The sequence below is a fragment of the Eptatretus burgeri genome, chromosome 6 (genome assembly GCF_056783735.1).
Source record: "Eptatretus burgeri isolate ZD-2024b chromosome 6, Ebu_testis_v1, whole genome shotgun sequence".
NCBI lineage: Eukaryota > Metazoa > Chordata > Myxini > Myxiniformes > Myxinidae > Eptatretus > Eptatretus burgeri.
In genome coordinates this window covers 37,872,369-37,888,967 of record NC_140966.1, presented here as the reverse complement: position 1 = coordinate 37,888,967, position 16,599 = coordinate 37,872,369, and the positions used below count along the sequence as shown (strand labels likewise).

Genomic DNA, 16,599 nt, shown 5'->3' with positions numbered 1-16,599 from the left:
GTTGATGCGGTGCTCGTGATCGGAGGTGCTTAATCTGCCGGAGGCAGTGCCTGGAGGAACGACAAGTGCTTGAGCGAAGGTAAGGGAGAGCGCTCTCAGCAGGTAACCCATTTCGAACAAAGAAAAGTTCATTGTCAGATAATTTTATTGAGAGAAAGAAGAGGATCCGGCGGAGGGAGTCCGTTTTAAAGTAAACGATAAGTACTGTAGTTGTTTTAGAAAAGTGCTGGAAAAGAAGAGGAGTCAGATAACAAGAAGAGGCTCGTCAAGGAGTCAGATGCGTAATTCAATGGGAATGATGAAGTGACATGCCACATGTTTGCATTGATACGGACCGGCTATGAGAGAGATGGCCGAGGACACGGCTGAGATGCCGAGATAGGGTTAAAATAGATAAATATTATAAGTTACCTGTTTGTAAGAGTTATAAGAGTTACTTTTTGTTCATTGAACTCACTGGAAGTTTGTTGGCAGTGAGGTTGTTATATTATATTGTGTGGAGGTTTTACAGATTTGTAAATGCAATGATTTGCACGAAACATTTTGTAGAGTGCAGGAGACGATTAACCAGCTGGGAGCATGGTTGGTGATTTGCATTGAGATCCATGTGTTCCTGAGAGTAAAAAATGAAACTTGTGCGAGTCCAATATTCACTGCAATGAAACGTGTTCTGTTGGGATTTTGACGATATTTTAACTCGTGCTGAGTTGAGCTGTGGGTCTGTTTGAAATGGCATGTTATACATTCTTGGCGTTGTATTTCCACGCGAAGGTCGCAAACTACACTGTGTGAGACCCCCTCCACTTGATCTGTGGGGGGTGGCCTATCTTTACACTGAGTCTTTGTTCGAGCCTTTGCTTTAGGTGTGAAATTCGATTCATATGCAGATTCAAGAGGATGAGATAGAAATGTGATTGGTATTTGTCACGTGATCACACGTGAGTCTATGAGATGCAATGCTGTTTCGTGTATGTGTTGAAGCCATGACAGAGTAATGCAAACTGTGGGTTTTGCCTGTCAGAGTTTTTCCTTTTCTTTCCACCGGATGTGGAGAGAACTTCCTGTTCCTTGTTCCTTGGTGTTTGTGGCACACCCTCTCTACTGAATGTTGAAAGTGAAGTCCATTTCGGAAAAAGTGTTGAAGTTTTATTTTACAACCATAGGGATTTTGAATAAATTGTGAAATAACAATTGTGAATGTGGGATATACTGTATTTGGAAAATGAAGTCTTGGGAGTTGAGCTCTCGCTGGCATTGTGATGATTTGTAATTACACAACCCGGCAGGTTTAAGTGCTGGGCAAGCTCTGAGGACGTGTCAGAAATGTTTTGAAGATTTGATCTGAGTTGTAACCATGGTACTTAAAAGATGTGATTTAAATGTAGAAATGTGATATGGAAAGATTTTAATGATTTGATGATGTTTAGTATCTGGGGCAATTCACAGATAATAGACGATTCCCTCGGATGGACGTTGAAATATTGTTTTATTCGTCTGCGAATGTTGAGGTTGTCTGAACTTGTGCTGGGAAGGCAATGGCAAAGAACCCAGTGTAACCCTTTGATCGATTCAGTCAAGGTAAATTCATGATTTAATTGGATAGATGCAGAAGATTTAATTTTTGATTTATGGATTTTAAAGGAAATATTTTATTGTTTTGACCAAAAAGTTGTTTAAGAGAGTTTGTATGTTTATTAGTCTGACGTTTAAGATGCTTTTCCAAGACTGGGATAAAATTAGGGGAGGGTGTAGCTACATGTGTAGACAGAGTGTTTGAGCTGCAATTTAAATGATATTTGCGTGATGACAGATTTGACAAGTGAATTGACAATTTTTTGAACAACTGTTTAAAATGATTTATTTGTTTTGATAAAGGAAAATGGATTTGTAATTGAGAAGGTCAGAGGAAGTGATAGATGGTTTGTGTATGTGAGTTGGGAAAATGGCAGCATGCTTGCTGTTTTGGTGAGAGAGAAGTGGATAGATGGAGAAATGTCAGAGATTTAAAATGTCGATGGAAATAGCAAATGAGATGGATATTTTGAGTATACGTACAACTGGGATTTTTGTATATTTTAGCATGTTGTTTTGGGAAATAATAAGGAAAGGGATTAAAATATTGATATGACATATAATGCAAGTTAAATGAGTCTGTAAGAACCTTTGTTAGTTTTCTTGAAATACCTGTGCCTATGACGTTTATTTATTGGTGTTTAATTGATGCTTTGTTTGTTTCGGAGTGTTGAAAGCAGTCTTTGAAGCAATGTACGATTTCATCTAAATGAAGTTTGGAAAGAACTTCCACACAAAGATTGGACGATGGGAGAACCCAGATTTGGGTGATTGAGCATTCAACACGTGATCATGCCCCTTCCTGAGGAGATAAGATGGAGTAATGTGGGAAAAGAAGGAAAAAACCCACTGAGGAGAAGGTTGAGCAAAGTCTTAAAGTCGGCGTTGTGTGGTGCCTGCGTGGAGGAATGTTCTCAGCCACACTCTCGATTGCCGCTCTGCAAATACATCGTGAACTTGCTGTGGTCACTTCAATGTACGACAGGCCTGGAATTCCACACTGCGCTCCTTCAACCCAGTGTCCAGCCCAAACTTGTACTTGCCCACATCTACCTTCTCCTCAGCTCAAGGAGTGCTTCGAATGTGTTTCACGTTGGGTGCTGCTCTATCCACACCCTGACCTGTTTATCTTCTGACTTCGGGTAGCATGTTTTCAATGTGTGACATGCTGATGAACAGGCCATCAATTAAATGGAAACTCACTCATTTTTTGATATCAGCACTCGCTGCCATTGTTGATTGAACTTGAATAATGGAAATCTTTTCTCCTTCAGGAATGGGACATGGTAATCATGTGTAAGAAAAATTATTCAAATTTTCCTTAAAAAAACAAAAAAACGGGGGAGTGTGGGGGAAACATTTATATAAATGTATTTTAAATTGTAACAAATGGAGTTTCAGAAATGTAACTTTTATGCTGCAAGTTGAATTGGCTGCCATTTCTGGCCAAAAGACTTTTGCCCTAAATGATAACAAATGTGTTGTTCTGGAGCAGAGTGACCGAGCTGATAAATGAACCTTTGCTTAGAAATGTACGAAGTGGCTTTTCGTCTAAAGGACACGTCTGCAGTCTGGGTGAATATCCCCCAACCTCTCTCTCATAAAAGTATAAAATGCTTTGAAATGTAAAATTGTTGGACGTGAGGAATTGTTGGACGGCAAGCAAGTGAGGAAGTATAGTTTCTCAGTGGCTTGTACTCCTTGGAACTGACAAAGTACCAAGTTAGAATAAAACTCTCTGATGTAATGTAGAAGTGAATTGAATCAGGTTGGTCTAACTGTTAACTAAAGTAAGAATAAATGAAATAGAACCAAATAATATTGCAATCAATGGGGATTCTTAAGTTCATTGTACAAGGGTGAGAAGTGTTGGTCTATAATTAGGAAATAAATTGTTTCACAAGGAAGGACTTGTGTGGACATCAGTTTTATCAGTGTCGAGCTGGGTTTTTGTAGGATTTTATAATCAAATCGGACAAACGTTAAACTCTGTCTGAAGTCAAATAGGATTCCACTATCGGCCAGTTAGAATCCTTCAGGAGGACCGATCACAACAAGGTGGGTTTAAAAAATCCACGTCAGCCTCATCCACACACGGCGTGCTGGGAGGCACGCACTTCGGCACATTTACCACCACACCACTCACACACGGGGCCGCACTCACACCTTGCACCATACACACCGGGACCACACTCGTAACCACACTGGGGATTTGTGCCACCCCAAGGGTTTCCGGGGCCTCTATACCCCCCAAGCTGCACGTGCACCTGTTCGCAGCACTCACCCCCTCAAACTCGCTTGACACGACCGAACCCACCTGGTCGAGATCAGCTTCAAGGGAGAATAGCATCTCCCTCTGTTCCCGAAGGAGGCCATCCAGCTGCTCGCACCGGGTCCCCAAACAGTCCGCCAGCTCCCTCTCATGGTCCTCCACTACCTCAATGTGTGTGCGTTTGTCACTAACCCCGTCCAATTCACTCTCTATCTCCCGTGTCTCTGGCAATACTTTCATTTCCTTCTTTGTCTTTGTAACTTCCCTCGTCTCCATTTGTATTTGTGTCTCCTTTATCAGGGCCCGCCCCAATTGTTTTTTCATCCGTTGATAACCCTCATTTATTTGCGTTAACATCTCCATTAGTTGCCCCATCTTCCTGATTCTCGCCCAGCACGTCTCCCATATTGATTTTTCCTCGTCTCTCGTCATGACCTCGCCCGTTTCCATCGCGGGCCGAACAGCCATTGCACTCTCTCCCAGCTCGTTCACCCCAGCATGTGGCATTGCCATTTTGGGCTCCACTGTCCGCGTTTCGCTCCTCACAATTGCCCTTATGCCCGCCTGCAGGCCTCGCATATTGCTCCTGAATGCTTTCGTGTGCACATCCATACCATCCATCAAATCGCGCGTATTTTTTTTTTATTTCTGCCAGCCAAATCGTTCCTAGCTGGCTCGTTGCGCTATTAATAGCAGCCTGCTCTGTGCTGCGCTGAGGTGTGATTGTGCCGCCATTATGCGACTCAGTTTGCCGGAAAAGTCCGTGCTTAGAATATCGGGTTGAGCTCCCCGGTGGATTGTAATTACAAGTACTGTCCTGGACTATTGATTCCACATTTAAAGACATATATTTCTTCCCCCGGCACCCACTCGCCTTGAGACTCCATCTTATTTCTCGTAAGGGATCAATTTGGCCTGCTCGTAATTTGGAGGGAATCGGGGGTCGCTCCTCTCACCCCTGAACCGATTTCCGTAAATTTAGTTGGAGACGGGAGAGTTTGTTTCCCGCTCGCTGACACCAGTGTTGCGAATTCGCGCCCGCCGGCATGCGATCGGCCGCTCGTCTCGAATGGCGGCCGCCTCGCCCACCGGAACGGACAATTCAGTCGTGACCCTCTCGGAACAATGCCGGGAGCGAGTCACGGGTGGGGGTTTAACCTCACCAAGATCGTGCCAATTGCCCACCCGTGCAGGATAGGATTGCTCGCCAAATTCGACTTACCTAAGTACCTGCGCGAGTGGTCGACCGGGCGATCGTACCACGCCACAGGCCGACTCCGGACACGAACCGCTTAAGCGGTCCGTTCCGTGCTACAGTGATAACCGAGCGGTGTTATCGTCGGCCTTGACGGTTCCGATTAATTACCGGGCGTTTTAAACCCACTACGAACCCCTTACGTGATGCAAGATGGAAATTCAAACAAAGGAAAGGACGCAGCGAAACGGGGAACAGGTCACACAATGCACATTTATGTCACACAGCAGGCATGTATATACAGCAAAAGAAAAATGCACATAAAACAGTTAAAACAATAGAAGCAAATGCAGAGCTACAACCGACTAAGACTGACACACGGCAACACTTAAAACAATACTACTTGACGGACAGCGCCACCACAAGCATTTACACAAAAAGCAAAGGAAAATAAGTCACGACTTCCCTTTTCGTGGCCGGTGAGTCCCTCTCCCACGACCGTCAGCATGGTCACGCCTGACCCCGACCTCTCTTGTGGTCGGTGAACCCTCTCGGGCACTCCTCGTCCCGACGCGCAGGTCCACCTCACAACCGGCGCTGCCGCGTCTCCCGTCCATGCCTCCGTTCACAGGTCGCTCGCCAAGCCGCGAGCGCAGGACCCCTTCCCCCGACAAGACAAGCAGACAGGAAGCCTCGAAGACAACTTCTCTCTTAGGAGACAGGAAGCCTCGAAAAACCAACTCAACTCCTTAGGTCCGTGCTGTCCGCCTTTTGTAGCGCGGGGCTCCGCCATTCTCTCCGCCCCGTTTTCGGCCCCGCCTCCCTTTGAGCTTCTTGGAGAAGCCTCTCGAAGGGGGGCGTGCCCTCTTGCTCACCCTCCACCCCGCCCCGTGCGGGGGAGTCAGTTTTTGGCTCAGGGCCAGAGAATTATTCCCCGAAAAAGAGGCCCCCACCTTTTCTCACCTTTGACCCCCGGCTCGGATCGCACTTCCCCCACACCGAGCGACGAGAGTTTAAACGGGAGAAACAGGCAGGAAAAGCCCCCGAGAATCGTTGTTGGTTTTTGTTTGTCCCTCCGCGGAGATCGTAACCGCAGGGGGCCTATTGAAAGGTGAGTGGCGAAGATGTGGTAGCGTAGATGGTGGAGGTGGCGTGGTTGTAGTGTGGTTGGCGCTGTGGTGGGGATGGTGTGGTTGTTGAGATGCTGTTTGTTTGAAATCAAAGATAGAACAGAAAAATGGATAACTCAAAGCGTCGCAGCCCGGATGGATCACATAAATTCCCTCAATACAACGGGTTTGGGCTAACTACACATGGACTTACCGAGAAATCTCACCTGAGGTCTCTTTATGGTGGAATGTGAATTTCCACAACCGTAATAATATATATATATATATATATATATATATATATATATATATATATATATATATATATATATTAATACTGAAGGACCAATTTGTGCTCCTCCTCGCGGTCGCGTCACATTTTTCTCGATACTGTGACCTGGACTGAAAGAAACTTCGTACCTGTACGAGTGGATCGCACATAGTGGCAACAGTCAAACCAACTCTGAAGCAGAATAAACACTTTTCGTTCATGGAACGGAATCCGTCTGTGACGTGGTTTCGGCTAGTATATATATATGAATACATAAATATGGTTATGGCTGTGGAAATTCGCAATACACCATAAAGGGTCCTTAGATCAGTTATGATGCTAAGTTTATGTGCAGATAGTTCCCCACCGTTGTTTAAAGGGATTTCGTGTGATTCATCGGGCTGCGACTCTGAGATAGCCGTTTTTCTGTTCTATTGTTATTTTGGACCGTCTGAAGACTTCAAACGAAGGCCCCGTGAAAGGCCGACAACGGCGCGTGAGTTTTCACGCCTTTTTTGCGGCACCGGGGCTGACGGGAGAGGCTGCGAGAGCTCGCTGGCGATTGGTGGGTACGGGGTGTAAGGCGGCCGTGAGGAGAGAACGCCCCTTTTCGAGGAGCTTCTCGAAAGGGCAAGAGGAGAGGCGGAGCCAAAAAGGGGGTGGAGCGAAGGGGCGGAGCCCCACGCTATATGGGGCGGACCACGCGCGGGCTCGGCCTCTCTCTCCTGCCTGGATCATCATGTTGGATTCTCTCTCTCCTGCCTGGATCATTGTGTTGGATTCTCTCTCTCTCTCTCTCCTGCCGGGATCATCGTGTTGGATTCTCTCTCTCTCCTGTCTGGACGTCGTGTTTGGACTCTTCGGGCTCTGGATCCATCGTGTTTGAATTCGGCGGGCTGTGGATCGTCTTGTTTGGATTCGTCGGGCTCTGGATCGTCGTGTTTGGACTCGTCAGGCTCTGGATCGTTGAAGGCTCGTCTCTCCCTCTGGGCGCCAAGTCGTGAGGGTTGCGAGCAGTGGTCCCGGGTCGAGGCGCACGCAAGAGGAGAGTGCCGAGAGGGATCGCCGACCATTGCCCCTCGAGGGGGCAGGTAACCAGCACGGTCTCGCGGGCCTATTCGGTCACCCACTGCCCACGGCATAAAGGTTTACGAACCCCGTCTACCCCCTTGCCTATCAGAGGGTTTTTCTTTGCTTTTGTATGACTGCTGTGGCACCGTGTCCCTATAAGTAGACCTGTGTAAGTGCCTGTAAATTACAAATAATTATTGTTGGTGGTATTGCTTTCTGTTTGCTTGTCGCATATATATATATATATATATATATATATATATATATATATATATATATATATATATATATATATATATATATATATATATATATATATATATATATATATATATATATATATATATATATATATATATATATATATATATATGTGCTTGCGATAATAAATGTCCTTGTGAAATGTATCCCGTTCGTCATCTCTTTCCCCATTGAAAGTGCCATCTTGCATTACGGAAGGAATTGGTAGACGGGTGTAAGCACCCAGTAAATAGAATCACATCCGTCGAGGTCGGCGTTCGACGATAACACCGCTCGGTTATCCCTGAAGCACGGAACGGACCGCTTAAGCGGTTTGTGTCCTCGGCCGGCCTGCGGCGAGGTACGATCGCCCGGTTAACTACTCGCGCAGGTACTGAGGTAGGTCGAATTTGGCGAACAACCCTATCCTGCGTGGGTGGCCAATTGGCACGATTGTGGTGAGGTCGAAAGACCCACCTGTGATGAGCTCCCGGCATTGTTCCGGGAGGGTCACGCCAGAATTGTCCGTTCCAGTGGACGACGCGGTCGCGATTCGAGTTACGTGGCCGATCGCACGCCGGGCGGGCCAGAATTCGTAACAATGTATATACATATACACATACACATATATGACTATATCAATATATATGACAATATAAATATATATATATATATATATATATATATATATATATATATATATATATATATATATATATATATACACATACTCATATATGAATATATAAATATATATTGTTGCAAATTCGCGCCCGCCGGCATGCGATCGGCCACGTAACTCGAATAGCGATACGTCGCCCACCGGACGGACAATTCAGTCGTGACCCTCCGGGAACTACCGCCCGGAGCCAGTCATGGGTGGGGGTTTAACCTCACCACGATCGTGCCAATTGCCCACCCATGCAGGATAGGGTTGCTCGCCAAATTCGACCGACCTAAGTACCTGCGCGAGTGGTCGACCGGGCAATCGTACCACGCCACAGGCCGACTCCGGACACGAACCGCTTAAGCAGTTCGTTCCGTATTACAGGGATAACCGAGCGGAGTTATCGTCGGCCTTGACGGTTCCGATTAATTACCGGGCATTTTAAACACACTATCAATCCCTTACGTGATGCAAGATGGAGATGCAATAAAAGGAAGGATACGAAGCAAAGCGGGAAAACAGTTCAACAAGTAAGCACATTTATTCACACACACAGAAGCACGTATATACAGCCATACAATAATGCAACAAAAGCAAATGCAAGGAAAAGAGTTACACCCGAATAAAAGGGGCAATTTACAGGCACAGACACTTATGCAGTTCTACTTATTGTACACGGCACCACAGCATGCATTCAACCCGAAAGAAAGAAAGCCACCCTCATAGGCAAGGAGGCAGACAGGTCCGTAGACCAAATGTACATGGATCCTGGAGGATCGGCCAGGTCCACGAGACCGGAAAGGTCTTACCCACATCCTCGTGACGCGATGGCGGGCAAGCCGCAATGTTCACGCAGCTGCGCCCCGACTCCGTGCCCTTGGCGTGGTCGGCGAGCCCTCTCCGCCGTGCTCCGCGCGAGCGGTTTGTTTTTACCACGTTGAGGGTGGGGGAAGAACGGGGCCCCCCGGCACTATCTCAGCATGGATGGGGGGGGGGGAACAAAAAAAAAAAAGCTGATGCTCAGGGAGAGGGGAATGGCTGGCTGGCTTGGACCCCGCGACGAGACGAGCGACCTTAACACCACAACCTCGTTACCGACCGCCGTCTTCCCTTGACTTGAACTTGAACTCGACCAGCCGCCTGCAACCGATCCGCGCGAACTCCAACTCCCTCCAACTCCTCGCGAGTCGCCTTGCGCTCGCATCTTTATAGGCCTCAGGAGGAGCCTATATGCAAATATTCGGATCAAAACGCGATTGGAGGCGGGGCCACGCCATCCTCTGTTCAGCCATTGGTCGGGCAAAAAGGGGGCGTGAAGCATTCCTGATCCGCTTTTCGGGGCGAAAGGAACGCATTCACAGCGGGTTCGGAGACGGGGCTACACTACTCGATGCTCGGTCATTGGATGGATGAAAAGGGGGTGTGAAGCATTCCTGATCCGCTTTTTGAAGCGAAAGGAACGCATTCACAGCCCATGGCACGACGTGTGGTAGAAAGGCGGAGGTGGTGGGAGTTTGGTTGTTCGCGGGCGTCGTTTGAGAATGGTGGTGAAGCGATGTTTGTGGGATGGAGTTGTGGAGGTAAAGAGGCGAAGGTGGTGGTGTTTGAGTTGTTGGCGGGTGTCGTTTGAGAATGGAGGTGAAGCGATGTTTGCGGGATGGAGTTGTGGAGGTAAAGAGGCGAAGGTGGTGGTCTTTGAGTTGTTGGGGGATTAATGGTCGAAAATAGCAATAGAGAAAAAAATGGCTAACTCAAAGCGTCGCAGCCCGGATGAATCGCACATATTCCCTCTAAATAACAGGTGTGGGCTAACTACACATGAACTTATTGATATATCTCACCTGAGGACTCTTTATGGTGTAATGCGAATTTCCACAACCGTAACAATATATATATATATATATATATATATATATATATATATATATATATATATATATATATATATATATATATATATATATATATATATATATATATATATATATATATATATATATATATATATAAGAGAAAGCACACTGAGCATTAAACACTAACACATCTGTTCCATTCACTCAACCCCATTGGCGGAATGACAGCCAATTAGGCACTCAGACACATTCACACAGAACAATTCCCACAACCATCACTCCCCCCACCCCCCACCACCCACCGGAACCCTTCAAGATAACCTCCTCACTCCTGGCTCAGTATCCTGAATAACAGGCAATTTCAAATGAAGAACGTTCAGAATCTACTACGACAACTACTACAACTACTATCCCTCTACTACTGCTGCTGCTGCTGCATCAATTATTCCCATCTTCTTCTGGAATGGTTTGCAGAAAGTTCTTGGCCAGTCTTTCACGAATCAGCTCATTCGGCCTGATGCTCCACTGAACATAGGAATTTGTAATTTGTTCAGGGTGCCCGCAATAATTCACCTACTCTTTATGAAAGAAACCATGGGATCTTAAATGTACAGACAGACCAGTATGAGCAGATGAATCCTCCAGCTCAACATCTTTCCGTTGGATGTATCACCCGGCATTCAAAACTCCAGGGTGAACTTTTATAGCTGGGTCGGGATTTGAATAGTTCAAAGCTGAGTACGCATGGCCTCTATAAGCTATCCTTCCATCATTAATATATTTGATATCATACACAAAAGACTGATGATGTAAAAATACAAGGAATATGGGGGAAGGGTGAGGGCATTTTATCCCACCCTGGTTTACTTTTAGCATACATTTCCAAATGGCTTACCCTGAATAATTTATGTAAGCAAATACAGTTGGATTTTCTTGGATATCATTTTACTTATTCTTTACAGATTCAATTTGGAGGGACAGCATGTCCGAAATTCGATATAAAGGTCAAAGTGCCCCAGAAACATACGAACCTGAATTGAGATGAACAGCAAGTTCTACTGTTCCATATGTGCCGCGTCCGAGCTCTCGGATGATGTCATAATGCTCAGTCATGTTGACGGTTTGCAGGCCGCGTGCAGCAATGAGCTGCAGGTTATCTAGTGCATCACATGATGTGCATGGGTGCACAGGCATTGTTCCTGGGCCCTTTGTACATTCACAGAAAACAACAGAGGAAGAATAGGTCAACAGGTACCATTAAATATGAAAAAAAAACCTGAAAGAGTGCCTTCATAATGTATTCACACCCCTCGACTTTTTCACATTGTATTGTGTTCCAGCCTGAATTTAAAATGGATTAAAAACTCAAATTTTCGTCACCGATGAACACAAAATACCCCATAATGACAAAGTGCAAACATGTTTTTAGAAATTTTTGCAAATTTATTGAAAATGAAATACAGAAAGATCTGATTTTCATAAGTATTCAGCCCCCTGAGTCAATACTTTGAAGAAGTGCCTTTGGTCGCGATTACAGCTTCGCGTCTTCTTGGGTATTTCTGTATCAGCTTTGCACATCTGGATTTGGGAATTTTCTCCAATTCTTCCTTGAAGATTTCCTCAAGGTCTGTCAAGTTGTAGGGGGAGTGTCGATGAACATCAACCTTCAAGCCCTTCTTCAGATTCCCAATGGGATTCAAGTCTGGGCTTTATCTGGGCCATTCAAGGACTTTCACATTCGTGTTCTGAAGCCATTCCAATGTTGCTTTGCTGATATACCTTGGGTTATTGTCCTGTTGGAATGTGAGTCTTTGGCAGAGTCTAAGGTCTTTGGCACTCTGAAGCAGGTTATACTCAAGGATTTGTTTGTATTTGGCTCACTTCATTGTTCCCTCTATCCATACAAATCTCCCAGTCCCTGCCGCTGAAAAGCATCCCCATCCCCGGTAACACGGCTGCCTGCAGGGCAGTCCTTGCAAATACTTCCACAAACATGATCCTGGCACACGTGGTAAGGTTGGGTGATATGGTAAGGCAAATAATGGCATGGGCAGGTTTGGCAAATGGAGTCAACGCAAAGGCAGATAAAGGCATGGCAAATGCAAACTAGGTAAGGTGCGACAATGCAACAGGTCGGCACATGAAGCTGGCCGGTCTCGGTGTGGTCTCGTGAGGTTGTGGAGGGAGTGTGGTGGCGTTGGCCAATCCGAAGACGGGCTTGATCCTACCCTACAGTCTCCCCCTAACCTATTGCCTATGCCTGTCCTTGTCCCTTCTTTATTTCCTTCATCCCCATTAGCTTGCAACAAAACAAGCCAACAACTAAATTTAGACTTTTTTAGATCCTCATGGACGATCTCTAAGTCTTTCTCACGTTGTTGTTTTTCATCTTCTTCTTGTGGACTTTTTTTGTTTCACATCCTACAGCTTTCATCGAAACTTCCTGAAACTTGGCATATTTATGTAAAAATACCCCGTGCAGACAGTAACCATCTCCGATTTTGAAAATTCCTCCGTGAAAAAAAGTTATGACGTCAAAATATCTCCGCTAATGGAAATCGCCTAAAAAATTATCTCAAACTAGGCAAGCTTTTTGACTTCTGTTTGTGGGAATCGAACAGGGCATTAGCAGAGATGAATTACCACACATATGATACATCACTACGACGTCATATCAATTTTTATGACGTCATTCCTATTTTTTGACTTTTTGTTTCACAACCCAGAGTTTTCATCGGATCTTCGTGAAACTTGCCATGTATATGTAGAAAGCCCACGCGCAGGCAGTAACCATCTCCAATTTTGGAAATTCTTCCGAGAAAAAAGTTGGCGTCATAATATCACCGCTAATGGAAATCGCCGATACCATCTCCGAAACTAGGCAAGCTGTTTGAATTTTGTTTGCGGGAATCAAGCCGGGCATTAGCACAGATAATTTATCGCAAACCTGATACGTCACAATGACGTCATATTCCTTTTTATGACGTCATTATTAAGAGAACGAGGATCTTTGCTCATTTGAGCTTGTTTTCTTTTATTTTGTTAATTTTTTTTTTATAATTATGTGTGTCCCCAACCCCCTTATTGTCTTTGTTGATTGTCTTTGTTCAGCTAACCTGTCCAAACTGTCTATTCCCAATCCCTAAGATCCCTTTTGATAGGATTAAGGAAGAGACAAGTGAATCTGTCTTGAGGCTCAATGCAGCCTCAGAATAGCTCACACAGGTTTCAGAAATTCCCAAGGTGAGTCTAGAGGCCTACGAACAGTGAAGGGATGGATGGTGCGAAGGGGTACACCTTTCCTGTCTACCCTAGCATTTATTAAACGTTAATCTATCCCCGTGGCTTTTCAACACGCCTTTCTCTTTAAACTATCGGTTCTGGCAACCTCGATTCATCAATGTGTGCCATTTCTCGGATAGATGTTAAACTGGTGGCCCATCTGCCAGCATTAGTTGGTAGACTTTAAAGATCCCATGGTGTACTTATTTCTCAGATGGATGTTAAACTGGTGGCCCATCTGCCAGCATTAGTTGGTGGACTTTAAAGATCCCATGGTGTACTTCACGAAGAGTTGGTGAGCTATCGGTGGCACCCCAAACAAATTACAAATTCCTGCCTTAATGTGAGTCGAACGTCAGACCTGGCCAGCCGGTTTGTGAAAGAATTGAGCCAAGCTTCTCCCACCCAACCCCACAATAACATAGGATTAATTTTGGCCATTAACCAATAAGGGAATTAACAAACCGCCATCCACATAGTGCGCATGTACACAGAGGACCCCAAAAGACCCCTTTTACCTTTAAGACCCTTTCGACACTTTATAGACATCTTTCAATCCCTTCATCATTTGGACCTTTCACAAACCTTCAAATCCCTTTCGAATCCTTCGACCAAACACTATTTAGGCCCCTTACACCCTCCAGACAAATGAAACAGCTTGGACCCTTGACAACTTAGAGCTTTTGACCACCTGGACCTATTTATATTACACATAAGTTACAAATAAATATATCACCAATATTACAAATAAATTTGCACAAAACAAATGTTACTACAGTATTAAGATTAGTGTAAATCATAACACAACAAATTTATAAATTTAAATCTCTGTAACGTTGTGTGGAAAGGCGAGCGTAGCAAGCCGATCCACGCTGGTAGATATCAACTTGCACGAAGCAACGACCCAATGGATTGTGGGCATTTACTCCAATGAAAGCTACAATAAATAAAAGGCTGAAGAATTGCTTTGCAACTTGTCTCCACAATATCATTAGAAAGGTACCACAAGATAGTGAAATCCATTAAGTTTCACAGTTACCTGAAACTACCTCAATTGAATAAGTTCTGTTTTTGAAAGAAGCAAACTCGTCCCCAAGGTAGTCACTACTTGTCTCATTAATTTCATCCTCTCTCATCACAGTCTTCATTCTATCCGTGGTCTCTCTGAGCTCCAGCCATCCAACATGTAAAATTAGCTCTGAATTGATAGGAACACTGCATACGTTGCCAACCACAGATGCTAAGCAGGGCATACTGACAACTGTCATGCACAGGTCAGCACATGAAAAAATACCATGCAGAGCATGTCTTGTATCACTTCACTCCTTTTTGGGAATCAAGATGGCAGGAAGATTAGCCATTTATCTGCTCCAAAAATACTGTGCAAGCAAGCGATTGCACCAGTGGCTTTTTGTTCTTTTTTTTTCTGCTGTCGCCTCCAATCAGTGGAAACATTACGACAGCATGAGGCATTCAAGTATGCATCTCAATAAAACAGGTGCCCCTAATTGCCCTAAAGTCATGATTGCCCTAAAGTCATTGATTGCCTAAAATTGCTGAAACAGGTGCCCTAAATCCATGATCTAGTGAGGGTATTCATCACTATGTCTCTGAAGCACCATCCAATTTGTACACTTGAAAATCTCATTGCATGATCAAATAGTCCTGAAATCTACAAGTGTTTGAAGGATGAGGACCTTGGCAAGGTACCTCACACCAAAGTTTGCCAAAATGCTGTCACCTGTAAAGCATATTTGCCACATGTGGTCTCCATAGCACTGCTCTGTGAAAATCCTTCTTTTCCACCTACTTTCCATTCTGATCCCAGGGTAAGATAAAAAGGGTAAAAAGCAAAGCTCAGTGAAGAACTAGATATCTGCAGGTATCAAATTAGTCCATATGTAAATAGTTTAGTTATCCTAACCATTTTAAAGATGTTAATAATTTTTTACATCTTGCCTACGAACTTAAAAAGGAATTTATATTAATGTATATTCATTATCCACAATTTAAATATCTCATAAAGAGATTAAAATAATTATATATGTATATATATATATATATATATATATATATATATATATATATATATATATATATATATATATATATATATATATATATATATATATTTGTAAAGAAGAAGAAGGCACTTCCAACCAAGAAAAACTAGATCGACTCTGCTAATTTGAGCAGACCCGGTCTCAGGCGACGTTTTTACCACTTCACAGCCAGCTTCCTCAGGCACAAGAGAAGTCAGCTGTGAAGCTGGTGACATGTTGCCTGAGACCAGGTCTACTCTTGTTTATTGCTCAAATTAGCGGAGTCGATCTAGTTTTCATTTTGGTTGGAAGCACCTTCTTTTAAAATGTGTAATCCCAACCGCCCCAATCTTATACAAATATATATATATATATATATATATATATATATATATATATATATATATATATATATATATATATAAATATAAAAAATATGTATATATGTTCATCCATCCATCAGGACCATACTCTGTGCACAGCGTTGGTGCTGCCGAAGCAGTTTCCTGGCTATTGAGCACAATCCTCGACAGGTCGCCACTCCGACACAGGATACCAGCAAGCTGGTACTCATTTTTGAAGGAAGGATGAGAGGCAGAGTCAACCCCACGTTGTATTAATTCAACAGCTGAGTGGGATTTGAACTCATGATCCTAGGATCCCAAGCCCACCACCGAACAATTAAGCCAACACCAGGTGTATGTGTATGTGTATGTGTATGTGTATATTGCACACAGAGTTATTTATTTCATATTTATTTTCCATTAATCTATGGCTCACGGAAAGGGGCTTGTACACAAATCACATGGAGGACAAAAACATGAATGCATACCAATGTACTTATTGCATGAATTACAATGACATCAGAAGATAAATGGACAAGCACTTATGATGTATGAGATTTGAACTTGGGTTCCCTATGTTATGAGCCACAGGCTCTGCTGAGAACATCAACACACCAATAAAAATTTGAGTTTCATGAGGCCACCACAGTGGTTAGAGAGACCAGAGAGTGCCCAAACGAG

General features: G+C 44.1%; 1 protein-coding gene across 4 annotated transcripts in view; it reads right to left on the bottom strand.

Annotated features, from left to right (window-relative positions):
• Positions 1 to 16,599, bottom strand: part of LOC147024568 (serine/threonine-protein kinase SBK1-like) — a 45,668-nt gene that overhangs the window by 28,149 nt on the left and 920 nt on the right. For 2 of the 4 annotated variants that reach the window (XM_085884610.1, XM_085884613.1), the window contains exon 2: positions 11,282 to 11,456. The exons of 1 other annotated variant lie outside the window; for it this stretch is intronic. In XM_085884610.1, coding sequence (XP_085740736.1) covers positions 11,282 to 11,444 — 163 coding nt within the window. In that variant the 5' untranslated portion in view covers positions 11,445 to 11,456. Of the gene's footprint in view, positions 1 to 11,281; positions 11,457 to 14,571; positions 14,703 to 16,599 lie in introns of those variants that run through there. One more of the 4 variants, XM_085884611.1, reaches the window with a different exon arrangement.